General features: G+C 41.0%; 1 protein-coding gene across 1 annotated transcript; it reads left to right on the top strand.

Annotated features, from left to right (window-relative positions):
• The first annotated feature begins 133 nt into the window (after window positions 1–133).
• Window positions 134–26,979, top strand: CDNF (cerebral dopamine neurotrophic factor). The gene is made up of 4 exons (XM_019973089.2): window positions 134–422; window positions 12,663–12,790; window positions 13,874–14,015; window positions 19,530–26,979. Exons 1-4 carry the CDS (start codon window positions 308–310, stop codon window positions 19,706–19,708), a joined length of 564 nt encoding a protein of 187 aa, XP_019828648.1. The 5' UTR covers window positions 134–307; the 3' UTR covers window positions 19,709–26,979.

Below are 26,979 nucleotides of genomic sequence, written 5' to 3'. Positions count from 1 at the left end.
CGTGAAGGTCCCGCCTTTTCTGTCGCGCAGTCGGCGATTAGCTATTGTGAGTCTCGCCCCGCTGGGGCAGCACAGCTTGAGCAATATTGCGCACGCGCAGGTCGGGGATGAGCAATGAAAAGGCTCCTTCGTCCCACCCTCTTTTCCTGAGAGCCAATGGAAACTCACGGTTGAGTTGCGTCATTTGTCCTAGCAACTCCGGGTAGATTCATTGCATCCCAGGCTCCGCGCTGCTTCGTCCTGCGGGCGATACCCGCGCGGCTGTTCTTTTCGCAGGTGGCGAGGAGTTTGAAACTGCTGGCTCAGCATGTGGTGCGGCGGCGCAGCCGCAATGGTGGCCTTTTGCGCCGGACTTTGGGTCTCTAACCCGGGGCGGGCGCAGGGCCAGGAGGCCGGGGGGATCCCGGGCGCCGACTGTGAAGGTGAGCGGTGTGAGACCTGCTTGCATGGCGGTGGCACCAGATCACAGCGCAGCTGTTGTTAGCTTTGGCGTCTCCCAGCCTTGGCTATAAATAACATTGCACTCAGGAATGCGGGCCCTGGCCCTGGTTTCTGATCGCCTTCGTCCAAGCCTAGACAAAAGTTCGAGCTGGGCCCAGTGACACCTTCAGACTGCGTTCTTGGTCTTGCTCTATTAAACCGCCGTAGTCAAAGCTGGTGCGTTTATTTATTTATTTTTCTCTTTGTCCCTCATTTTTATTTATTTTATTATTATTATTTTTATTATTTTTTACTTTACAATATTGTATTGGTTTTGTCATACATCAACATGCATCCGCCACGGGTGTACACGTGAGCTGGTGCGTTTAGATTTGGACTCAATTTTGTGCACACACGTCTAGCTGCAGAGACACGTGCTGCTTCTTGTAGTGTACAGAAGTCTTCCAAGTTCAAATTAGTTTGTAACTCCCAAAAAGACAAAACGTGACAAACTATCTGTAATTGAGGTGAAATGGCTTAAATCAGAGGACAGAATTAACATTTGTTAGGACTTCACAGGGAAAAGGGACTTTACAAAGGAGTACTTTAACTCGTTAGAAAAAGGAGGAATACAGAAGAATGAGTCCTTTGCTGTTCACGGAATCTCCTCTGTGGACTTGCAGCTGGAATAGATGGGTCTACATCCCACTCAGCCTTCTGGCTCCAACTGGCACTGTAACTGTTTCTTGAAAAATCAACGTGACAATACCTATCTCAGAGGGCTGTTAATGAGATCAAAGAAGATAATTAGCTGTGCTAGCTCCTCCCTCTTTGGGTTTTCCCTGTGGCTCAGCTGGTAAAGAATCTGCCCGCCATGCGGGAGACCTGGGTTCGATCCCTGGATTGGGAAGATCCCCTGGAGAAGGGAAAGGCTACCCACTCCAGTATTCTGGCCAGGAGTCTATGGGGTCGCAAAGAGTCGGGCGACTTTCACTTTCAGCTCCTTCCTCCTGGACTACTGGAGCACTTACCTCGTGTTTAATTCATTGAAATAATTACCTTAGATGTATATCCTTCACTCATCCCTAAGCCTGAAAATCTATTCTCACATAACAGGAAATGGTAGCTTCACAATACATGTTGAATGAATGGGTAACTACAGACTGTACCATATAAGTGAATAAGTCTTCACAATTGGAGTCCAGTTTTCTGTCGGCCCTGCAATAATTAAGCTTTTCTCCAGAAATTTAAAATACCTACATGATGTTATTATCAAACTTTAGATACAGGTAGTTACTCAGCTAAATATTGTAATTTTGTTTAAAGGTCCCGTATAACTTAACTAGGTCCTACACGTATAAAGCAGAACTTAATAAGGCATAGACGATTGGATTAATCATCAGCAGTTTAGTTTCTGGAGTTTATACTTACAAACATTTCAGAAAAGCCAGAGCATATGTATTAATTAAATCTGAAGCTTCTAACTTGAATTTATTATAGCATATTGTGATTATTAACTGGCATGTCTGACTAACCTGGGTGTGTGTTCCCCTTTGTTAACACTAGAATTATAGCGAAGGAAATACTGGTTTTAGAACAAAACGAAAAAGTCTAGATCTGGGTCTGTTTCTGCTTATGAGTCTTTATCATTAGCCAATTAACTTCCCATCAATGTATAAGATTAAAATGCTATACTATACATAATGTAGGGCAAATTGCCATTCTTATCATGACTACTCTGTGGCATGGGACACCACTGATTTCTTTTATCAATAGAAAAACCTGACACCACATCAAAATTAATTGGCTGTATTTTGAAATTGGGAGATGTCATACTAAAAAATTCAGATTTCTGACTTATCTTGAAAACCAGGTTACCAGTCAAGACTAGCCCATCTGTCCATATAGTGGGAATTAGCTGTGGCTGCTCTTTTCAGAAAGGACAGCGCATTGGTCCTTGGATTGGTTTACCCATTCATTTTATCTGCCTGAGTCCTGAGAGTATTTAAGTTTCTGATTGTTTTAGGTCAAGTGAAGCTTTACTGGAAAAAAAAGTAAATATTTCTGAATCTCATTTAAAGGATAGTATTATGGGACTATTAAAATTCTTTTTTACTTTGAAATAATTATTCACTTATGGGACTAATTTTAATAAATAAAACCCTACAGCATAACTAAAAGGAGTATGATTATCTGGTTAAATACATGCCAGAATCCTTAAACTAATTTGTTAGTTGATTTGTAGTGATATTACTCTCTTCATGTAAGCCCAAGGAATCTTTTCTATTCTTACTGTGACTTCTCTTTGGCATGGGACACCACTGACTTTTTCAGAAAATTTCTTCTCTCCCTTTTGGCCATGCCAGATGGCATGTGGATGTTAGTTCCTCTACCAGGGATGGAACCTGCACCCCCTGCAGTGGAATGGTAGAGTCTTAACCACTGGATCGCCAGGGAAGTCCTTAAAATTTCTTCTCCTCATGGCTATGATACTGCTTTACCCCTGCTTTTGCTTCCTGTCTCTGTGCTCATTTGCTTGACAGTATCTGTAAGTTTCTAATTCTCTAGCCATGGCTTCAATATTAGAATTTTCCAGAATTCTGCCCTCTGTCCTCCTCTCTTCTCAGTCTACACACTCTTCTGTGCAATTGGAATTGACCTACCCATAGTCTGATTAATCCCAGATGTTTATATCTACCCCATCTCCTTTCTGGAGTCCAAGGCCTTGAATCCAATGGACAACTGAACACATCTACTTAGATATCTTCTACTTCAAACTCAACAGAGTCACAAACCAAAGTTATTTTCTCCTCTCTTTCTCAGTCCCCCAAGTCTGTTATGCTATGACACCAGTATATAACTAGTCCACTAGACTAGACTTCTCTCCCTGATCCCCTAAACCCATCAAACACTGGGGCTATTGATTCTACCTTCTGATTGACTCTGCTCCTTTCTTCTGCCCAGCTCCAGTGCCTTGTTACCAACCTTCACCATTTTCAGCTGCCACAATTGCATCCTTCCCCTAGTCTGGTGATCATGTAATTCCCATACATAGTATCTTTTACTGATCTTCCAAATTCCTCCAGGGAGGTGCCTCCCTTTTGTATCTAGTACGTGTCTCATAGTGTTGAGAAATCATTTTGGCTTCCTCCACGTGTGCCTTCCTTGACAGTCAAGACTTTTTCTCTTCCCACATCATCTCCAGCAGCTACGATGGTGCATAGTTCAATTCTGTTGAACACACGTTATATAGTGCTTCAATAACAGGTTATATAGCTTATAGTGAGTCAAAAGTGTATCATTCAAAGTGCAAGTTAGAATTCCCAACTTCCATCATCTAGGTAATACATTGACAGAGCAACAGTTGAAGTGTGGATATCATCTGAAGGTGTATTTGAGAATAGAGAAGGAGCTTTGAGGCATCAGAACACAGGGTTTCTTTTGCAGGAAGAGGAGAATCAGGGGTCATCAGGAAGCTTTAAAGATGGTTTCTGCATTGATCCCTACAGCAGGTATCTCCTTTGCATACTTATCAAAATGCATGTTTTCCACATTCTATCAGCAACATTCAACACAACTTATCAGTCAGTCCCTCCCTTTTAACACTTTATTCACTGTCTCCTGGGACACACTCATTCTGTGTTCTCATCCTACCTTACTGGCTTCTTATTTCAGTCCTTTCTGGTTCTTTACATCTTTTCAACTCCTACACAATGGAATTACATCACACTGAGACCTGGGATCTCTCCCTATCCTGTGGTTTCACCCTTTAACACCATTTTATTGTTCAGTTCAGGCGCTCAGTTGTGTCCGACTCTTTGCGACCCCATGGACTGCAGCACTCCAGGCCTCCCTGTCCATCACCAACTCCTGGAGTTTACTCAAACTCACATCCATTGAGTCCGTGATGCCATCCAACCATCTCATCCTCTGTTGTCCCCTTCTCCTGCCACCTTCGATTTTTCCCAGCATCAGGGTCTTTTCCAGTGACTCAGTTCTTTGCATCAGGTAGCCAAAGTATTGGAGTTTCAGTTTCAGCTTCGGCATCAGTCCTTCCAATGAATATTCAAGACTGATTTCCTTTAGGATTGACCAGTTGGATCTCCTTGCTGTCCAAAGGACTCTTAAGAGTCTTCTCTAACACCACAGCTCAGAAGCATCAATTCTTCGGCGCTCAGCTTTCTTTATAGTCCAACTCTCACATCCATACATGACTACTGGAAAAACCATAGCTTTGACTAGCCAGACCTTTGTTGGCAAAGTAATGTCTCTGCATTTTAATATGCTGTCAAGTTTGGTCATAACTTTTCTTCCAAGGAGCATCTTTTAATTTCATGGCTGCAGTCACCATCTGCAGTGATTTTGGAGCCCCCGAAAATAAAGTCTGTCACTGTTTCCACTGTTTGCCATCTATTTGCCATGAAGTGATGGCACAAGATGCCATGATCTTAGTTTTCTGAATGTTGAGTTTTAAGGCAACTTTTTCAGTCTCCTCTTTCACTTTCATCAAGAGGCTCTTTAGTTCTTCTTCGCTTTCTGCCACAAGGGTGGTGTCATCTGCATATATGAAGTTATTGGTATTTCTCCTGGAAATCTTGCCTCCAGCTTGTGCTTCATCCAGCCCAGTGTTTCTCATGATGTACTCAGCATATAAGTTAAATAAACAGGGTGACAATATACAGCCTTGACGTACTCCTTTCCCAATTTGGAACCAGTCTGTTGTTCCATGTCCAGTTCTAACTGTTGCTTCTTGACCTGCCTACAGATTTCTCAGGAGGCAGGTCAAGTGGTCTGGTATTCCCATCTCTTTAAGAATTGTCCAGAGTTTGTTGTGATCCACACAGTCAAAGGCTTTGGCATAGTCAATAAAGCTGAAGTAGATGTTTTTCTGGAACTCTCTTGCTTTTTTGATGATCCTTTTCTGTCCTTTATTGTGCCCATCTTTGCATGAAATGTTCCTTTGGTATCTCTAATTTTCTTGAAGAGATATCTAGTCTTTCCTATTCTATTGTTTTCCTCTATTTCTTTGCACTGATCACTGAGGAAGGCTTTCTTATCTCTCCTTGCTGTTCTTTGGAACTCTGCCTTCAAATGGGTATATCTTTCCTTTTCTCCTTTGCCTTTCGCTTCTCTTCTTTTCATAGCTATTTGTAAGGGCTTTTTGCCTTTTCAGAAAACCTTTTTGCATTTCTTTTTCTTTGGAATGGTTTTGAATCACTGCCTCCTGTACAGTGACACGAACCTCCATCCATAGTTCTTCAGGCACTCTGTCTATCAGATCTAATCCCTTGAATCTATTTGTCACTTCCACTGTACAGTTGTAAGGGATTTTATTTAGGTCACACCTGAATGGTCTAGTAGTTTTCCCTACTTTCTTCAATTTAAGTCTGAATCTGGCAATAAGGAGTTCATGATCTGAGCCACAGTCAGCTCCCAGTCTTGTTTTTGCTGACTGTATAGAACTTCTCCATCTTTGGCTGCAAAGAATATAATCATATAAATCCAGATGTACATACCTAGCTGCTCCTTACTGTTTGCAGTGTCAAATAGTATATTAGCGTTCTCTAGAGAAACAGACCAAGAAGATAGATAGACACATACATACAGATAGATTTATTATAAAGAATGGCTCTCCTGATTATGGAGACTGAGATATCTAAAGTCTGTATCATGGGCCAACAGGCTGGGGGCCCAGGAGAGTTGATGGTGCATAAGGCAGTCTACTGGAGAAATCCCTCATGTTTGGGAAGGGCAATCATTTTTGTTCTATTCAGGCCTTCAGCTGATTGGAAGAGGCTTATCCACATCATGGAGGGCAATCCATTTACCTAGAGTTCATGGATCTAAATGTTAATCTCATTCAAAAACACTCTCCAAGTGGATGCATATAAAATTAGTTGTCACAGTTGTCTACAAGTATCTCAAACTTCATTTAAGTATGTCTAGACTTAATTCCTGGGACTTCTTTGGTGGGTTCAGGGGCTAAGACTCTGCATTCCCAGTGCAGGAGGCCTAGGTTTGATCCCTGGTCGGGGAACTAGTTCCCACATGCTGCAACTAAGACCCGATGCAGTCAAATAATAAAAATACTTTAAAAAAAAGACTGAATTCCTGCTGAGCTTCCCAGTTTAGCAAATGGCAAACTCCACTCTTACAGTATCTCAGGCCAAAATCCTTGAAGTCATTCTTGACTTCTGCTTCTGCCCACACCTCTGTGACTCTCTCATGCCACATCTAATCCATTAGGAAGTTCTTTTGGCTTTGCCTTCAAAATATATCCAGCATCTCATCACCTCCAAGGCTCCCACCCTGGTTCAAGATAGGCAGCTATTCTAAGAACCTCCAAACTCTTCTGCCTCCTTTCCTTCTTGCCCCCCGTGCAGGGTATTCTCTGAAGAACCTCCAGAGGCATAATTTAAAAGTCATGTCAGACCACTGCACTCCTCTCAAAACCTTTAATGGCATCCCTTCTCAGAGCAGGATCCAGAGTCCCTACCATGGCCCCAAGGCCCTAGATGACCTGACATGCTGCTGTTTATTTGACCTCATTTTCTACTACTCTCCCTCTTCATCACTCTACTTCCCCAGTATTGGCTCCCTGACTGTTCCTGGTGCTGCCAAGAACACGCCTGCCCTATTCTTCCCTCTGCCTGGAGAGTTTCTCCCCAGCAGTCCACTTAATCTGTTTTCCCATTTCCTTATGTTTTCTGCTCAAACACAACTTTATCTGAGAGACCTTCCCTGACCACCCCATTTAGAATTACCTTGTCACCCTCTATCCTCCTTACCAAGTTGATGTTCCTTCATAGCCACAAGAGACTTTTATTTATTCACTAGAATGTAATCCTTGAAAGTAGGAACTTTGTTTTTCCAACAGCCTGTAGAATACTGTCAGGCACTTACTAATTGCTCAATAAATGTTTGTTAAAACCACGACATGGCTATTATATTTAGTGTTCTGTTCTTATTAAACAGCATAAAAAATCATGTTCTAAAAATGGACATTTCTAGTCCTTCAGCTGAAAACAACTAAAAACACTGGATAAAATGAAAAATATGAAGTGTAAGTTAGGAAGGCCTTGTTGTCTGTTGTTTAGTTGCTAAGTCGTGTCTGACTGTTTTGCAACCCCATGGTCTGTAGCCTGCTAGGCTCCTCTGACCATGGTATTTCCCGGGCAAGAATACTGGAGTGGATTGCCATGTCCTTCTCCAGAAGATCTCCCCAACCTGGGGATGGAAGCTATGTCTCCTGCATTGACAGGTGAGCTCTTTACCACTAAGCTACCAGGGAAGCCCAGGAAGGCATACTCAGAGGCCAAAAACAATGTGAAAACGGGAACCAGAAGAGGTAAAGGGACCCTGAGGCTGGGATTTTTCTTGAGAGTATTTGCCACCCAGGCAATTGGAAGTTAGATTTTTCATGGCTATAAAATAAAAAGAATGAATAAAATAAAAAAGAAGGATAAAGATATAGCCCAGAACCTTCTCAAGTTAGGCACATAGTAACTAGATCCTCTTCCAATTAGTTTGAAACCCTGGAGAGATAGACCTTCATTATAAAAGGTGACCTGGAAATAACCACAACTCTACCACCATCTCCAGAGACTAAAGGGAACTGTAGTACTTGAACTTTTTAACTGAATAAAAGGGAAAACAAAAAATACCTCCTAATCACTCATAGTCACAAGCTACCACACAATATGCATTGAAGTCCAAATGTACACAGCCAACCTGGGTGATTCAAAACATCTCAAACTGAGAATTTAGTTTAAAGGGATTTCAAGTAGGAATGAGCAAATGTTAATCTCACTGATAGGAATCTACCTTCAACCCAGTCCCACAAAATTCTAATAATTCCAACAAAGTTCTCAGAAAGAAAGCTCACAATTAGAAAAGTCACAAACACATGGGAAGAAGAGCATCCTAAGTGGCAGCCAGTTGAGACAAGAGACAGAGGCAGCATACCTGGAAAGGCTTCAGGGATTGGAATTATCAGGCACAGAATATAAAATATGTTTATTATATGTAAAGAAATGAAGGGATTGAAAATATGAATAAAGGGCAGGAGACTATTAAAAATATTTCCAACATGTGTGGAAAAGAACCAAATAAGCATGCACAAACAGAAATTACTAGGATTAGGACTTCCCTGGTGGGTCAGTGTTGGAGAGTCCACTTGCCAAAGCAGGGGACATGGCTTTGATCCCTGGTTTGGAAAGATTCCACATGCCTCCGAGCAACTGAGCCCATGTGCCACTAAGCCCACGAGGGCAGCTACTGAGGCCTGGGTACCTAAAGCCCATGCTCTGCAATAAGAGAAACCACTGCAATGAGAAGTCCATCCACTGAGACTAGAGAACACCCACATGCAGCAACGAAGGCCTGGCACAGCCAAACAAATGAAAATAAACAGGAAATAAGTGGGATTAATAGTGGATTAGACAGAGCTGAGAAAAAGAATTAGAGAGTTGAAGACTGAAGAAATTGTCAAGAAGGAATCACTGAGTGATTCCGAGAATAAAAATACAAAACAGAGGTAAAGGTACAATGTGGATCAAGAGAAGAATTCCCACGTATGTTAATTAGACTTCCAGAAGGAGAAGAGAGAGGTATGGATGGAGCAAAAGAGATGATAACTCATTTTTGCAAACTGATGAAAATCACCCATCCACAGATTTTGAAGTCCAGCATATTCCAAACAGTATAAATAAAAAATAATTCCACATCTAACCACATAAGAAGGAAACTGAAAAACACAAAAGGAAAATCTTAAGCACAGAAAAAGAAGACTGATAAAACTTCAAAGGCACAGCAATTAGACTGTCAGGTGATTCAATGTTGAAAGGCCTGAAGTCACAGCTAATAAATATGAAATAATAAAGCCAGGATTTAGACCCAGAAAGTTTGGCTTCAGAGCCCAAGCACTGAGTCACTACTAAACTGCCTCTGAGTATGGAGTTGGGAACTAATTTATTTAAGGCAATAGTAAAAATAAAATTGGAATGACGAAGTTTAGCGTACATTTATTCAAGAACTTTTGGCTATTCTTAAAGTCTCAACGCAGTATAACATGTATCTTATTCCTAGGTAGCAATTCCCCCTGGTCCTGACACCAGCAAGACTAATCTGGTGTCTTTTTTTTCCATCCAAAATCAAGTGGAGCAGATAATGTGGGACCAACTTTAGTTCTAGAAGGTATGGATGGAACTGCTGAAAACAATGTTCCTAGTTTACAGGTAGCTTAATAATTTCACTAACCTGATTTTAAACTTTATCATTATCTTAAAAAAAAAAGTTGTAGCTCTTTTCCTGCAGGTGGCATTATTATATTTTTTAAGTACTAAGTTGTAAATACTCAAGTTAGAAGACAAGGATTGTTGCTGTTGTTCAGTTGTGTCTTGACTCTTTGCGAACCCATGAACTGCAGCACGCAGGCTTCCCTGTCCTTACAAAGATTTTAAGGCTACATAAAAATATCCAACCAAACGCTTTTTACAGGAGATGGGTTTGGGCAAAAGAATTAAATCTTTCTTTTCTACAGAAAAACCTATAATAAATATTTAAAACTAAAAATAGGAGAGACTTGGAAACAAGTATAAAATTTATTTTAGAGTGATTTTCTTAAAGAGGAGTGGAGAAATGGGATGGTGTTTGGTGTTGGGGAGGAGTGTTGAGGGAGATTTTGTTGCTTTTAAGATGTGAGAATGAACAGCATGTTCATGGGAACAATACAGGAAAGACAGAGGGCAGAGGTGCAGGAGCAGGGAGCTGATAGGATCTACTTAGCAGGTGGAAGAGTTGTCACACTTCATTCATGGAATTAAAGTAGACTCTGCTGTGTGGTAGAGGTGAAGACAGAGGCAAATGAGAGTTCTCTTTTGTTGCTTTTTTTTGCCCCTCGAAGAAATGGGAAACAGGATCAACCATGACGATGGGGTGGAGGTGTTAGGCAAGGCTTGCTAGAGAGCTGCTGTGTACTTGTCCTTTTGGGAGTGGGATACAGTGTGGGTGAGGTCCAAGCAGGGGGATTGTCGGAAGCACTGGTGGCTCACTGAAATCAGCAGTCATGAATTAACAGCAAGACCAGTGAACCTCGTGGTGCAGTTTCCTCCAGCCACGTTAAGTGAGTGTAGGTACCAAGTGGGTGGAAAGAGGTTTCAACCAGCGTTAAGATTTTGCTGGGTGAGTCCAACAAAGGAGAGCGATACAAGGGAGTTGAATTTGTATGAAAAGGAGTGATTATAATGTTGAACCACAGAATCGAAGCTGGGTGAGGAAGCATGGTAGAGAGATAGCAGAATCAATGTGACCTGGCGGGATCAGAGAATCATTGGTGCTGGGATGTTAGAGGATGTGAGCTGGGAAGATGGGAGGTGAGGATCAGACAATGAAATATTTCCACTGAGAATACAGAGAAGTTATAGTCACTGGTAATGACTGGACCTAAGGGTATGACCACAGCAAAAATGTGTTTGGAATATTAATCCTTTGTCAGTTATATAAGTTGTAAATACCTTCCTCCAGTTTGTGGCTTGTCTTATCATTTGCTTATGATTTATTTTGCATTTACAAAAGTGGTTAATTTTTATGTAATTAAATATACAGTCTCTGGTTTGGTATCTTCTTTAAGAAATTCTTCTTTATCCTGATGCCATAAAGAAGATGCTTTCCTCTAAAACTTGTTTTGTGGCTTTTCTTTTATGTCTTTATTCTCCTGGGATTCGCATTTGTGTAGTTTCCGATAGAGATCTAAATTGAACTTTTCCCAAGGTATATGGTCTGAGTATCATTTATTGACTTGTGCATTTCTTCCCCCACTGATTTTTAACATTGCTTCCATCCTACACCAAGCTCCTCTAGATTTCTGGATTTGTTTCTAGTCTCACTTTTGTTCCAGCGGCTTTTTTTTCTGCGCCAGTCCCACCATGTTTTAAATGCTATAGCTTTAGAATTGTCTTGATATCAGTAAGATCTACTCCTCAAGTTCCTTCTTCAGAAATTTCTTGGCTTTCATTTGCTCTTGTTTTTTCATACGTATTTTTGGATCAGTTCGTCAAATCTGATTTGACAAAATCTTTTGGAATTTTTAATGAGCCCTGATGGCTCCGCAGTAAAGCATCTGCCTGCAATGTAAGAGACGCAGGAGACACGGGTTTGATCGCTGGGTTGGGAAGATCCCTTAGAGAAGGAAATGGCAACCCACTCCAGTATTCTTGCCTGGGAAATCCCATGGAAAGAGGAGCCTGGTGGACTACAGTTCATAGGGTTGCAAAGAGTTGGACACGACTCAGTGACTAAATAACAACCATAGAATTTGCTGCTCTTCCTTATCATATTCCCCTAAAATTCTCTTTCTAATATTAGGGCTGCTTTGTTCCAGCATAAGCTCTGGTCTCCATCTCCTTCTCAGCTTGCTTGGACCACACACCTGCCCCTTTGAGCCAGCAACATGGGAAAGCAGCTCCTCCTGTTGCAGAGTAACCTAGTGGATGAGGCTGTGGACCAGAGTGAGACCTCCTGGGATCAAATTGCCTCCACCATTTACTGGGCAAGTTCACTGGCCTCTCTCTGACTCAGCCTCTTCATCTGTAAAATAGGGGTAGGAATGTATCTACATCAGAGCTCTGTTCTGAGACTGGAATGAGTTCATCCACATAAAGGACTCAGAATGGTGCCAAAAGCTAGTAACTAGGTTGTTCTTATTGCCTGTGCTTCTTCTGATCGTCATCTCTTCACTGACTTTGGACCCTGGGACTGAATATGATTGTTCAGATAGGGGTTCAAACTGGAACAAAGACACAGATGCAGACTACCAAGGAGCTTCATTCAAGACACATACTTTGGTTCTTCTCTGTGCTTTACCAAAGCTGTCCCTAGCATCATATCCCAGAGGAGGCTGGCTATATGTTCCTATAGGGTTAGTGACATTCTCATATTAGGTGGGAAATGCTCATATTTGAGAGTGGAACTTGGTTTCACAGACTGGATTGATTCAAAAAGCTTATGTTATTCAAGGCCCAATACTAAGCTAATAGGTACAGCATAAGCTCTGGTCTCCATCTCCTTCTCAGCTTGCTTGGACCACACACCTGCCCCAAACCATTCTTACTTATAATATGAATTTGTTGTCACAATGCATTGAATCATACTTTTTTATTTGGTGGGAGGGACATGTGCATAGGTGTGGTAGTGGTGATATTGTACATAAATACACAAATACATAATTTCTTTGTTCCTTATAGTATGTCAAGAATTCTTGAGTCGATTCTACAATTCCTTGATAGCAAGAGGAGTCAACTTTTCTCTGGACACCATAGAAAAAGAATTGATCAACTTTTGCTTGGATGTCAAAGGAAAAGAAAACCGCCTGGTATGGTAAATTTTCACCTTTCATTTCCCCGCTTGTGCTTGGAGAAAACTGCTAACTGTTTCATTTCTTATCTTGAGTTTAATGTTCTCCTGTTTGGATCCTTGCCCCAAGCATGTTCCCTGTAGAAGGCCAGCAAAAATTGATCTTTCAGGAAAATGGAGTCAATGTATTTTCACCTAGAATATGTCTGGTTTCATCTGGCTTTTTGGAAAAAACATAGGCAACCAATTCCATGATTTCTTAAATGAAATTACTATACAACTGAATTCCTAATGAGAATTTATTTACTGTCCTGAGTTAGTGTGGGTAGACTTTACATTTCTAATCAAGACAATTAGTGAAACATATAAACATATTTTTACATAATTATTTATGCATAATTAATGAAGTATTATTATCTTGAAATGGTGTTTCCTGGGTAAACACAAATGACTTGTTCCAATATACTGTCTTCATAGCACTAAAGACAATCTTGGGCCAACTTGCTTTGCCTAAAACTGTTGTATTGAATTTGTCAATTAAATTTGCCTTGTTAACTGCTCACCACTGACACACTATAAAACTCTCAGCATTTGTCTGCACCATTAAGGTTTATATTTTTAAATGTAAAATGCTTTTCAGGTAGCTTGAAAGGCAATACAACATGATGGAACAGGGCATGGACCCCAGATCCAGAAGGCTAGATTTTTGAATTAATTCAGTCTCTTCTACTTGCTGGTTGGGTGACCTCCAGTTGGCTTGGGTGTGAAATAGGGAAAGTTCTAGTACTAATGTCACAGGCTCGTTATGAGAATTAAATACATCAGTACCTTTAAAGCCCTGAGAGCAGCATCTGACACAGACAAAACATTTAGCAACTGTTATCTCTTATCATTAGTCTTTAAGTTTAACGTGAATTTCAGGGCACTTCTAATTAGGCTGATCACGGGAATGGAGTCATTGTTTTCTCATGTCTTAGTGAGTACGGGTTAAATTTAAGACCTGGGCCATGAAAACTAGGTTAACCTCTTTCTCACTTCTGGAAATTATACTGCTTGCTTTTCCCAGTGTCTGGGACCCTAAATTCTCTTTGTTCCCCTTCAGTGCTACTATCTAGGAGCCACAAAAGATGCCGCTACTAAGATCCTAAGTGAGGTCACTCGCCCGATGAGTGTGCACATGCCTGCAGCGAAGATTTGTGAGAAGCTGAAGAAGATGGACAGTCAGATCTGTGAGCTGAAATATGGTATAATGGAGTTTAATGTTTTCCCCCAAATGTCCAATGTATTGCCAATTCCCTAAACATGGGGCCAGGTTTTTAAACCATCAGTGTTAGAAGAAAAGGAATTCTACACTTGCTAATAGGATGCTGGGCTAGTGGATGGTGTCCAGTGCTGTCTGAGCTTCTTTCAGGAAAGAAAAATGAATTCTGGCACAAGCAGCATTAGGTGAAACTGCCTACCCAAATGGCAAAATTTAAACTCTTAAATCACCAAGACATTTTCAACTGCATATGTCAAAGAAAAGTTCAAAATATCAAGGGAGGGGCTTCCCTGGTGGTCCAGTCGTTAAAACTCTGCCCTTTCAATGCAGGGGGCATGGGTTGAATGATCAAGAAACTAAGATCCCACATGCCATGTGGTATGGCCAATTAAAAAAAAAAATTCAAGGGAGCAGCTATTCATGGTGAATTAGCTCTTGGTAACCTATTAAGCCCTGGAGAAGGAAATGGCAACCCACTCCAGTACTCTTGCCTAGAAAATTCCATGGATGGAGGAACCTGGTGGGCTACAGTCCATGGGGTCACAAAGAGTCGGACATGACTGAGAGACTTCACGAACCTATTAAGACCAAAGGTGCATCTACTCAAAGGTAATGTAAGGACCCTGAAGTTTTAAATGGGGCTCTAACATTCCTCCTAGGTCTATCACTCTGCCAGGTTTAACTTTTAGGAAATAGGTTAATCACATTAAATCAGATTTTGCCTGATGAAATAGACTTATCAAGGGTGCCGAAAATAAACAGCCAGAAAAGGAAGATGTCCTATTTAAAACGTTATTCTTGGCCTTATAAATTTTACATACATATATCTATTCTTATACAGATAATTTGTATCTGGGCCAGCCTTTGGGGTAGATGGATAGGACTTATAGAAGGCCGAGGAATTCTGCCTTTAGCCTATCCTTTAACCCTTGCAGTTCCACCAAAAGAAGTCCATTTCTTTTGTTTATGTCATCGTTTCATGTTACATACGTGGCGTAATATTTTAAACTACCTAAGTAATTAGCACCCAACTCTGAATCATTAATACTTTAGTCTTATTTTCCAACATAGCTGTGTAATATGCCTGTGCGCCATAGCTACACATCTGGCTTTAAAAAGATTTAATGTCTGGAAGATATCAAGACAACCTGTTTCCCAACTGGGCAAGGGCAAGCCCTAACTTCCAGGGTGATGATGATGGACTAGCATCTTTTTCTTGGCTTCCAAGTAATGAAGTAGAAGGAGGAATCACTGAGTCCGTAGAAAAAACAGTCCCCAAAGGGACAAAACTGTACTGATTCTTTCATTTAGCACATTTCTTTTGAATAATTTCTGCTATGACCAAGGTATCTTACTGGGCTCCTTGAATAATAGAAAAATTCATCAGATATTACTGAGAAGAAATGAATACTTAACTAATGTTTCGGCAATGCTGGCCACTAGAGGCCCCTGGGGAGCCATGCCATAGAGAATTTTCTTTTTAAATTGATACCAAATGATAAGTTCTCCAGAATAACCTGAAGAAACTACCAGCACCTAAAAGAAAGTAATTTTCTCCTTCAACTATTTATCTTGAATAGACCACTAGTTCTAAATTTTTCCCAGCTTCCTTTTGGTGAAAAAGTTGATATTGAACAAGGGCCTTTGAGCTGTGGAATACTAAAATTTGGGCTCTGAAAGCTTCTACTCTTAAAGGTATTATTCTGTCATATCAGCCATGAAATTAAAAAACAAGGTAAGTGTAGATTTGGAACATGTTTTCAATCAGGAAGGTGTTATTTGGTTTTGAACCTGAGAGGATGTTTCCGCTTTCTCTGTTTTTTAAAAGAATAGGAATCATTATTAAAAATTGTAAAGATTCTCGAATTTATGGTTACCGGTGGGGGAAGGGTGGCGGAAAAAGATAGTTAGGGAGGTTGGTATTGAGATTTACACACTGCTATATTTAAAATCGATAACCAACAGGGACCCACTGATAGCACAGGGAACTCTGCTCAACATCATGTGGCAGCCTGGACGGGAGGGAAATGTGGGGAAGAATGAATCCATGTATATGTATGGCAGAGGCCCTTTCCTGTGCACCGGACCCTATCACAATATTGTTAATTGGCTGCACGCCAATTAAAATAAAAAGTTTAAATTCAAAATACCCACACACACAAATGTAAGAATTCTCTGGAGCACAGAGTGTAGTGACCCTCCAAATAAAAAAGGCTTTATATACAACTTTGATTTATTTCCAGCTTTACTGAGATATAAGTGACATACAAAAGTGTGTAAGTTTAAGGTATAAAATAAGTTGATTTGATAAACTTATATAGTGTAATATGATTACCACATTAGCTAATATCTCCATCATCATCATGTAATTACAAATTGTGATGGTTAGCAAACAGCTCCATTATATCATCTAATTACTCTTCCTTTTTTTGTGATGAAACTATTTAAGCTCTACTCTGTTAGCAACTTTCAAATATACAATACAGCATTATTAACTGTCTTCACCATTTTGTTCTTTCTCAGGACTGCTTTGACTATTCGGGGTCCTTTGTGATTCCATACAAATTTTAGGGCTTTTTTTTTTTTTTTTTCTTTCTCTGCAAAAGTGCCACTGGCATTTTAGTAGGGATTACATTGGTAGAAGGCAATGGCAACCCACTCCAGTACTCTTGCCTGGAAAATCCCATGAGCGGAGGAGCCTGGTAGGCTGCAGTCCATGGGGTCGCTAAGAGTCGGACACGACTGAGAGACTTCACTTTCACTTTTCACTTTCATGCATTGGAGAAGGAAATGGCAACCCACTCCAGTGTTCTTGCCTTGAGAATCCCGGGGACAGAGGAGCCTGGTGGGCTGCCATCTATGGGGTCGCACAGAGTCGGACACGACTGAAGCGATGTAGCAGCAGCAGCAGCACATTGGTTTTACAGATAGCTTTGGATAGTATAGACATTCAGTTAAAAAAAAAACTTCATGTTATTTATTTTTGGCTGTGCGGTGGGTCTTGTTGCTTTATTCGGACTTTTCTCTAGTTGTAGTGTGCAGGCTTCCCATTGTGGTGGCTTCTCTTGTTGCAGAGGGCTTCCCAGGTGGCGCAGTGGTAAAGAATCCGACTGCCAATGAAGGAGATGCAGGAGACCTGGTTCAGTCCCTGGGTGGGGAAGATCTCCTGGAGTAAGAAATGGCAACCCACTCCAGTATTCTTGCCTGGCAAATCCCATGAACAGAGGGGCTTGGTGGACTAGTCTACGGGGTCACAAAGAGTCAGACACGATTAAGCACGCCATGCTCAAATACTCAGCTCCTCCTGTTGCAGAACACAGGCTCTAGGCATGTGGACTTCAGTAATTGCAGTGCACAGGCTTGGTAGTTGCACTTGTTGTTCTCTAGAGCAGAAGGCAATGGCACCCCACTCCAGTACTCTTGCCTGGAAAATCCCATGGACGGAGGAGCCTGGTGGGCTGCAGTCCATGGGGTCGTGAAGAGTCGGACACGACTGAGCGACTTGACTTTCACTATTCACTTTCATGCATTGGAGAAGGAAATGGCAACCCACTCCAGTGTTCTTGCCTGGAGCATCCCAGGGACGGGGAAGCCTGGTTGGCTGCCATCTATGGGGTCGCACAGAGTTGGACACGACTGAAGCAACTTAGCAGCAGCAGCAGCAGAGCAGAGGCTGAATAGTTGTGGCCCACGGGCTTAGCTGCTCCATGGCATGTGGAACCTTCCTGGATTGAAACTGTGTCCCCTGCATTGGCAGGTGGATTCTTATCCATTGTACCCCCAGGGAAGTCCAGTATGGACATTCTGAATTCTTCCAAACCATAAGTATAGGATCTCTTTCCATTTGTTCGTGTCTTCTTCAATTTCTTGCATCAAAGTCTTATCATTTTCTGTGTACAGATCTTTGACCTCCTTGATTAAGTTTTTTCCTAAGTCTAAGATTCAACTTTAAATTAGGATACACTTACTGGAAAATTTTGATAAGTCACTTGAAAGCTATGTTAAGTTATTAAAAGGCTTTTAAATGCCATGTTCTTTCATGTAGGTGTCAAAAAGAAATGCTTCAGAAGATGTCAAACTGAAAAAGTCCTAGGATGCCACTAATTTTTTAAAAATATTTTAGCTACACCATGCAGCATGTGGGATCTTAGTTCCCCGGCCCAGGATCAAATCTATGTCCCTTGCAGTGGAAGTGTGTAGTCTCAACCACTGGACAGCCAGAGAAGTCCCAGAACTAATAGTTGAATAAGTCAACTGAAGTGCTGTAGCTATGAGCAAGCATGCACCTAGTGGCTGGGGAGGTGGGGAAGACACTTGCCTTTGAAAGAGAAAAACTGCCCCTTTCTGATACAGAAATCATAGTCATGGGTATATTATAGATGAGCTTAATTTTTTTTCCCTATTTTTGGGCTTGGCAATAGAGCAGTAGCTGAGTTCTTGACATCCTCTGAAGATAATCTGTAAATAGGGAAACAATGGTCTTGCTAGAGGAGTTAGACGCTGGTGACAGATACTATTGGCAAGAATGTTAGGAACCAGATTGACTGGTACAGAAGCACCAGCATTAGAGAAGTTGGTTTACCCCAAAGGACTATAAATCAACTCTGTGTGGCTTGGTAATCTCGGTAGGGGAGGGGAGATCCGGTGAGTTTAAGCTGAGATCCAAAATAGCTAAGGATTGGTGAGAATGCTCCTAATTTCATTCATGTGTTTGGGTTTCTTTAAATTGTATTTAAAAACTAGCTTAAATTCTTTATATTGTATTTATATTCTTTAAATTTATATTTTAAAATTGTATTTAAATTCTTTAAATTTGTATTAAAAACTAATTTGTATTAGTGCTTTGTAATATATATGCTCATCCAGTTTACCTCAGACATATTTTTCTATAAAAACTGAACCATGGGATTTCCCTGGCAGCCTAGTGATTAAGATTTCACTTTTCAGTGCAGGAGGTACAAGTTCAATCCTTGGTTGGGGAGCTAAGGTCCCACATGCCTCATAGCCAAAAAACAAAACATGAAACAAGCAATATTTTAGCAAATTCAATGGCTTTGAATTTAAATTCAATGACTTTAAAAATGGTCCACATTAAAAAAAAAAAAGTGAACCATAACTTTCTAGTAAATTACAATCCATGGCTTTCAGTTGGCCACACACAAGGCCATCCCAAGGCACCACCCTCTTGATTCCCTTCTTTTTGCCTTAAAAGTAGCAATTAGGATGTTGTGCTATTTGTTTTACGAACACTGCATAGGTCCCCGTTTTGCAGCAAGTATGATTCCATGGGGAGGAAATCTGATAGATCATGAGTTAACATAATAGCTTTATATATGATACATTTTTCTTGGGTATGTCTTGGTTTCCATAGACCTTGGAACTCTTCCCCACTTTGGATCACAGGGTAGACAGTACCCAGATAAGGAACACCATTTGCTTTTCTTAGTTTAGTTTTTTTTTTTTTTTTTAATGTATGCCTTTCCTTTTTGTCATGAAGAAAAGAAACTGGACTTGGCATCAGTGGACCTGTCCAAGATGAGAGTAGCAGAGCTGAAGCAGATACTGCACAGCTGGGGAGAAGAGTGCAGGGCCTGTGCAGAAAAAACCGACTACGTGAATCTCATCAAAGAACTGGCACCCAAGTATGCAGCAACGCACCCCCAAACAGAACTCTGACTCCTGGAAGCCAGCGCACCATTGGCTGTAATTAGAGACAAAATGCCTCTCTAGGGTATGGATGCATTGGTTGAGAGGAACCAGGAATTTCAATATGTGTGGTTTCAGACTTATTGTTTGGATGTGACACTTCAGAATTGGTTACCTGAGTTTCTAAGTAGAACTGTTAGTATTAGTGGTTTCTGAAATCTGCAGTGTACCAAAACCTACAAGAGCCTTTCTCATAAGTTTCTTGTATGTCAATTATCATTGCCTATCTCCTTAAACTGGGAAAAGTGAACCACTGAAAAATCAGTGGAGTAAATTGATTCTAAGTAGGAAGAGAGTACTCAGAAGCTATCTGTATGCTGCTGCTGCTGCTATGTCGCTTCAGTTGTGTCCGACTCTGTGCGACCCCATAGATGGCAGCCCACTAGGCTCCTCTGTCCCTGGGATTCTCCAGGGAAGAATACTGGAGTGGGTTGCCATTTCCTTCTCCAATGCATGAAAGTGAAAAGTGAAAGTGAAGTCACTCAGTTGTGTCCGACTCTTAGCGACCCCAAGGACTGCAGCCTACCAGGCTCCTCGGTCCATGGGATTTTCCAGGCAAGAGTCCTGGAGTGGGTTGCCATTGCTTTCTCCAGCTATCTGTATACTCATTTTTAATTAAATATGTTGGATTAGAGAAAGACAAATATCATATAGTGAAAAGTGAAAGTGAAAGTCTCTCAGTCATGTCTGACTCTTGGTGACCCCATGGACTATACAGTCCTGAAATTCTCCAGGCTCCCCTTTTTTTAATATTCCACATATAAGCAATATTATATGACATTTATATATTGCTTATATGTGGATTATAGAAAAGGGGCACAAATGAACTTATCTACAAAACAGAGTCACAGATGTAGAAAACAGTCTTATGGTTACTGAGGGTGGGCGGAGAAAGGATAAATTGGGAGATTAGGATTGATACACACTCCTATGTATAAAATAGGTAACTAAGAAGAATGTGCTGTGTAGCACAGGGAACTCTACTCAATTATTCTATAATGGGCTATATGAGAAAAGAATTTTTAAGAAAGTGTATGTATGTCTGTGTATAACTAATTCACTTTGCTGTAATACCCGAAACTAACACAACATTGCAAAGCGACTATACTCTGATAAAAAAAATGTTGGATTAGGACAAAAGAGAAGATGTTTAGCTTACCTAATTCCCAACTTCAACCTCAAATGATGACCTGGTTAAATCAGAAGTTTTTTAAAAAGTAAACTTTGTATTTAACTGTAAATTACTTTACCTTCTGGGGCTTCCTAGGTGACTCAGTGATGAAGAATCCACCTGCCAATACAGGAGACACAGAAGACACAGGTTTGATCCTTGGGTTGGGAAGATCCCCTGAAGTAGGAGATGGCAAACCACTCTAGTATTCTTTCCTGGAGAATCCCATGGACAGTATTCTTGCTTGGAGAACCCCATGGACAGAGGAGCCTGGAGGGCTATAGTCCATGGGGTCGCAAAGAGTTGAACATGACTGAGCAACTGAGCGTGCGCGCACGCGCACACACACACACACACACACACACACACACACATACATCTACACTCACACTGTTAACTGAACTAAGCTTAAGGTCATTTGCCTTTCTTCCTATCACATATTAGAAAAACTTATTTATTTTGGCTGTGCTGGGTCTTCGTTGAGGTGTGCAGGCTCTCCAGTTGTAGCATGCAGGCTTAGTCACAGAGAGGCATGTGGGATCTTAGTTCCCTGACCAGGGATTGATCCCTCGTCCCCTGCATTAGAACATGGATTCTTAACTACTGGACCACCTGGAAAGTCTCTAGACAAGCTTTTGATAGAGGATAGAAGCTTATTAAGACTAGCTGCAGACAACATGGAGCTTTATGGGTCTTAATGCTATTTTATCAGATTTAAATTGTAAAATCATCTTTGGTTCCATTTTCTAGTTACATAAGAATATGGTACCCATTGTAGATGCGGCTGGCTCTGTGTGGCAGGTGGAAGAGGGAAATGACTGCAGCGCAGTTAGAGGGAATGTTCTGGGGTGTGGAAATGTCCTATATCTTGATTAGGGCGATGGTTACATGGGTGAATATGACTGTCCAGAGCAGTATAATTAAGATGTGGGCATTTTATTGTATGTAAATTACACCTAAATACTGCTGTAGAAAAATTACTTGAAAATTAAAGTCAGTTGATTCCAAACATCTTATTTGTTTAGGAATTGCATTTGCTTAAAGTTGCCAAATGATCCAGCAATCCCACTCCTGGGCATATATCCAGACAAAACTATAATTTGAAAAGATACATGTACCCATGTGTTCATAGTAGCACCACTTGCAAAAGCCAAGACGTGGAAACAACCTAAATGTCAACTGACAGATGACTGAATAAAGAAGATCTGGTATGTATATACAATGGAATGCTATTCAGCCCTAAAAAAGAATGACATTTTTTGCCATTAGTAACCACATGGGTGTTATGCTCGGTGAAAATGTCAGAGAAAGACAAATACTGTATGCTGTCACTTATATGGGTAGTCTAAGAAATTAAAAAAACAACTAGTGAATATAACAAAAAAGAGACTCACAGATACAAAGAACAAACTAGTGGTTATCATGATTAGCCATAAAAAAGGAAGAAAGAATGCCAGGTACAGCAACATGGATGGACCTAGAGATTATGGTACTCAGTAATGTAAGTCAGAAAGAGAAAGACAAATACCGTACGATATTGCTTATACGTGCACTCTAAAATATGACACAAAGGAACCTATCCAAAAACCAGAAACAGACTCACAGACATAGTAGACAGGCTTGGGGTTGCCAAGGGCGAGGAGGTTGGTGAAGGAAGGAATGGGAGTTTGGGATTAGCAGATGCAAACTATTATATATAGAATGGATAAATAAGGTCCTACTGTATAGCATGAGAAACTATATTCAATATCTTGTGATAAACAGTAATGGAAAATAATATGAAAAAGAATATATATATATATATATGTACAACTGAGTCACAATAGAATAGGAAACACTAGAGATCTCTTCAAGAAAATTAGACATACCAAGGGAACATTTCATGCAAAGATGGGCTCAATAAAGGACAGAAATGGTAGGGACCTAACAGAAACAGAAGGTATTAAGAAGAGGTGGCAAGAATACACAGGAGAACTGTACAAAAAAGAGCTTCACAACCCAGATAATCACAATGATGGGGTCACTCACCTAGAGCCAGACATCCTGGAATGTGAAGTCAAGTGGGCCTTAGAAAGCATCACTACAAACAAAGCTAGTGGAGGTGATGGAATTCCAGTTGAGCTACTTCAAATCCTGAAAGATGATGCTGTGAAAATGCTGCACTCAATATGCCAGCAAATTTGGAAAACTCAGCAGTGGCCACAGGACTGGAAAAGGTCAGTTTTCATTCCAATCCCAAAGAAAGGCAATGCCAAAGAACGCTCAAACTACCGCACAATTGCACTCATCTCACAGGCTAGTAAAGTAATGCTCAAAATTCTCCAAGCCAGGCTTCAGCAATACGTGAACCATGAACTTCCAGATGTTCAAGCTGGTTTTAGAAAAGGCAGAAGAACTGGACATCAAATTGCCAACATCTGATGGATCATGGAAAAAGTAAGATAGTTCCAGAAAAATATCTATTTCTGCTTTATTGACTATGCCAAAGCCTTTGACTGTGTGGATCACAATAAACTGTGGAAAATTCTGAAAGAGATGGGCATACCAGACCACCTGACCTGCCTCTTGAGAAACCTATATGCAGGTCAGGAAGCAACAGTTAGAACTGGACATGGAACAACAGACTGGTTCCAAACAGGAAAAGGAGTACGTCAAGGCTGTATATTGTCACCTGCTTATTTAACTTATATGCAGAGTACAGCATGAGAAATGCTGGGCTAGAGGAAGCACAAGCTGGAATCAAGATTGCCGGGAGAAATATCAATAACCTCAGATATGCAGATGACACCACCCTTATGGCAGAAAGTGAAGAGAAACTCAAAAGCCTCTTGATGAAAGTGAAAGTGGATAGTGAAAAAGTTGGCTTAAAGTTCAACATTCAGAAAACGAAGATCATGGCATATGGTCCCATCACTTCATGGCAAATAGATGGGGAAACAGTGGAAACTGGCTGACTTTATTTTCAGGGGCTCCAAAATCACTGCAGATGGCGATTGCAGCCATGAAATTGAAAGACGCTTACTCCTTGGAAGGAAAGTTATGACTAACCTAGATGGCATATTCAAAAGCCTTTGCCAACAAAGGTCCGTCTAGTCAAGGCTATGGTTTTTCCAGTGGTCATGTATGGATGTGAGAGTTGGACTGTGAAGAAAGCTGAGTGCCGAAAAATTGATGCTTTTGAACTGTGGTGTTGGAGAAGATTCTTGAGAGTCCCTTGGACTGTAAGGAGATCCAACCAGTCCATTCTAAAGGAGATCAGTCCTGGGTGTTCATTGGAAGGAGTGATGTTGAGGCTGAAACTCCAACACTTTGGCTACCTGATGTGAAGAGCTGACTCATTGAAAAAGACTCTGATGCTAGGAAAGATTGAAGGAAGGAGGAGAAGGGGATGACAGAGGATGAGATGGTTGGATGGCATCACCAACTCGATGGACATGGGTTTGGGTGGACTCTGGGAGTTGGTGATGGCAGGGAGGCCTGGAGTGCTGCAGTCCATGGGGTCGCAAAGAGTCCGACACGACTGAGCAACTGTTCTGAACTGAACTGAGTCACTTTGCTGTACAGAAGAAATTCATACAACACTGTAAATCAACTAAACTTCAATAAAATAAAAATGCTTTTATTTAAATCCTTTTTAAATAAAAACATTTTATTTAAATAAAAAGCACTTTCTTATTTAAATGCTTTTATTTTAATAAAATGCTTTTATTAAAAAAGCATTTTTTAATGGTTTTCATTAAAAAATGAATTGCATTTACTTACTAGGAGTTCTTTTGTGGAGTGGATTGAAATTTTCCAGACTGTAAGAATACATTAGAATGTAATTTACACTTTTAAATGCTGCACAGGTGAAAGTGTTTTCAGCTAGGCAGTTAGGATACAACTGAACTTGTCAGGGATTAGCGGCTAGTAACTTTAAAATGAGAATAAAAAAGCTTTCGTGTGATAAATAGCCAAAATGGTTACTGTTTCTGGATTTTTGTCATTATGTGTAAAGCTCCCTACTTTATTATTAATTATAAAAGCCTAATTTTAGGCTTTTTACAACCTTCATGTTTGTTTTTCTTTAGTGCATTTTGAACCTTTTGAGAAACTAATCATTTGAAGATAATCTGATCTTAAAATCGGGTCATATATCTGTCTCATTTTTTAGGATATAAATCTAGGTAATAGGAGCACTGTGCAGCAGGTCATTCAAACCCATAATGTTTAGTCTGGTCTTTTGAGGGGCATTTACTCTCAGGCAGTGCCGCTCAAACTTCTGCAGGTGTGTATACAGGTCACCGGGAAAATGAAAGTTGCTCAGTTGTGTCCGACTCTTTGTGAGCCCGTGGACAATACAGTCCATGGAATTCTCTAGGCCAGAATACTGGAATGAATAGCCTTTCCCTTCTCCAAGGGATCTTTCCAACCTAGGGATCGAATTCCGGTCTCCCATATCGCAGGCAATTCTTTCCCAGCTGAGACACAAGGGAAGCCCACAGATCACCCGAGGATCTTGTTAAAATGTAGATTCTGACTCAGTAGGACTGGGTGGGACCTGAGACTCTGCATTTCTAACAAGCCCCCGAGTGATGCCCAGGCTGCTCTACTAGGGACAACACTTTGAGTGGCAAGGGCCTAAGTCATGGGTCCTGAGTTTGACTGATCTGTTTCCTTCTGCTAAACCCACTAAGGTTTTTGACAGAGCTGAATATAATAACAACAATAAAACAAACAACAACAAAGGCACAAGATTTGATTCTCTCACATAAATGAGGTCCGGATGTAGCCAGTTCAGAGTAAATATGGTAGTTCCACGAAGATGTTAGCGACTCAGCTCTTTACTTTCTGCTTCATTTCCTAGTGGTGGGTTCTTTTTTAACCCACAGTCCAAGCTGGCTGCTGGAACTCCTGGTTCCAGGAGCGAGAAGGTAGAAAAGATCTGTCTCTAAGCTGAGCCAGCTCTCATTTTGGGGTATAATTGCTTTACAATGTTGTGTTTATTTCTGCTGTCCAACGAAGTGAATCAGCTATATGTATACATATATGACCTCCCTCTTGAGCCCCCCTCCCACCCCCATGCCATATCCCACCCCCCTAGGTCGTCACAGAGCACCAAGCTGAGCTCCTGGTGCTGTAAGCTCCTTGTGCTTCCCACTAGCTGTCTATTTTACACATGGTAGTGTATATACGTCAGTCCTAATCTCCCAATTCGCCTTACCCTCCCCTTTCGCCCTTGTCCACATATCTGTTCTCTACATCTGCATCTCTATTCCTGCCCTGGAAATGGGTCCAGCAGTACCATTTTTCTAGATTCTAAACATATGTGTTAATATACGATATTTGTTTTTTTTTCCCTCTGACTTAACTTTATTCTGTATGACAGATTTTAGGTTCATCCACATCACTACAAATGGCCCGATTTCATTCCTTTTTATTTAGCCAGGTTCTTTAGGGCAGCCTTTCCCTTCCCTCTCCCTTCACTCCCAGTCCCCAAGTTCCATGTCCCACTCAATACTCTGCTTATGTGTCACTGACGAGAACTTAATCACATGCCGAGCCCTGCTGCAAGGGAGTTTGGGAAATAAAAGCTTTTAATTGAGTTTATTGCTGCCCAAATAAAATCAGGATTTTTTTTTTTTTTAAACTGAGGAGGAAGGGGGAGAAAGAGTTTGTGACCACAAGCCATCCCTGCCACAGAGCACACATTTTTCTTCCTGTGAATCTTAGTTATAATTCCTGGTTGTGGTGTGGTTGTTTAGTTTCTAAGTCGTGTCTGACTCTTTTGCAACCCCATGGACTGTAGCTCACCAGGCTCTTGTGTTCAAGGGATTTCCCAGGCAAGAATACTGGAATGGGTTGCCATTTCCTTCTCCACGGGATCTTCCCAACCCAAGGATTGAACCTGCATCTCCTGCATTGGCAGGTGGATTCTTTACCCCTGGAGCCACCAGTGAAGACCAAATATAATTGTTGTATCAGACCTTAAATACTTCTCCCTCCTTGCTATTTGATTCCATTGTAAATGTACCTAGCTCAGTCGTTCTTTTTTTGTTTGACAAGAAGTGGCTACTGTTTTTCTATTTTA

The sequence above is a fragment of the Bos indicus genome, chromosome 13, assembly GCF_029378745.1.
Source record: "Bos indicus isolate NIAB-ARS_2022 breed Sahiwal x Tharparkar chromosome 13, NIAB-ARS_B.indTharparkar_mat_pri_1.0, whole genome shotgun sequence".
NCBI lineage: Eukaryota > Metazoa > Chordata > Mammalia > Artiodactyla > Bovidae > Bos > Bos indicus.
The sequence above is the reverse complement of the archived record's forward strand: the minus strand, read 5'-3'. Positions and strand labels throughout refer to the sequence as shown.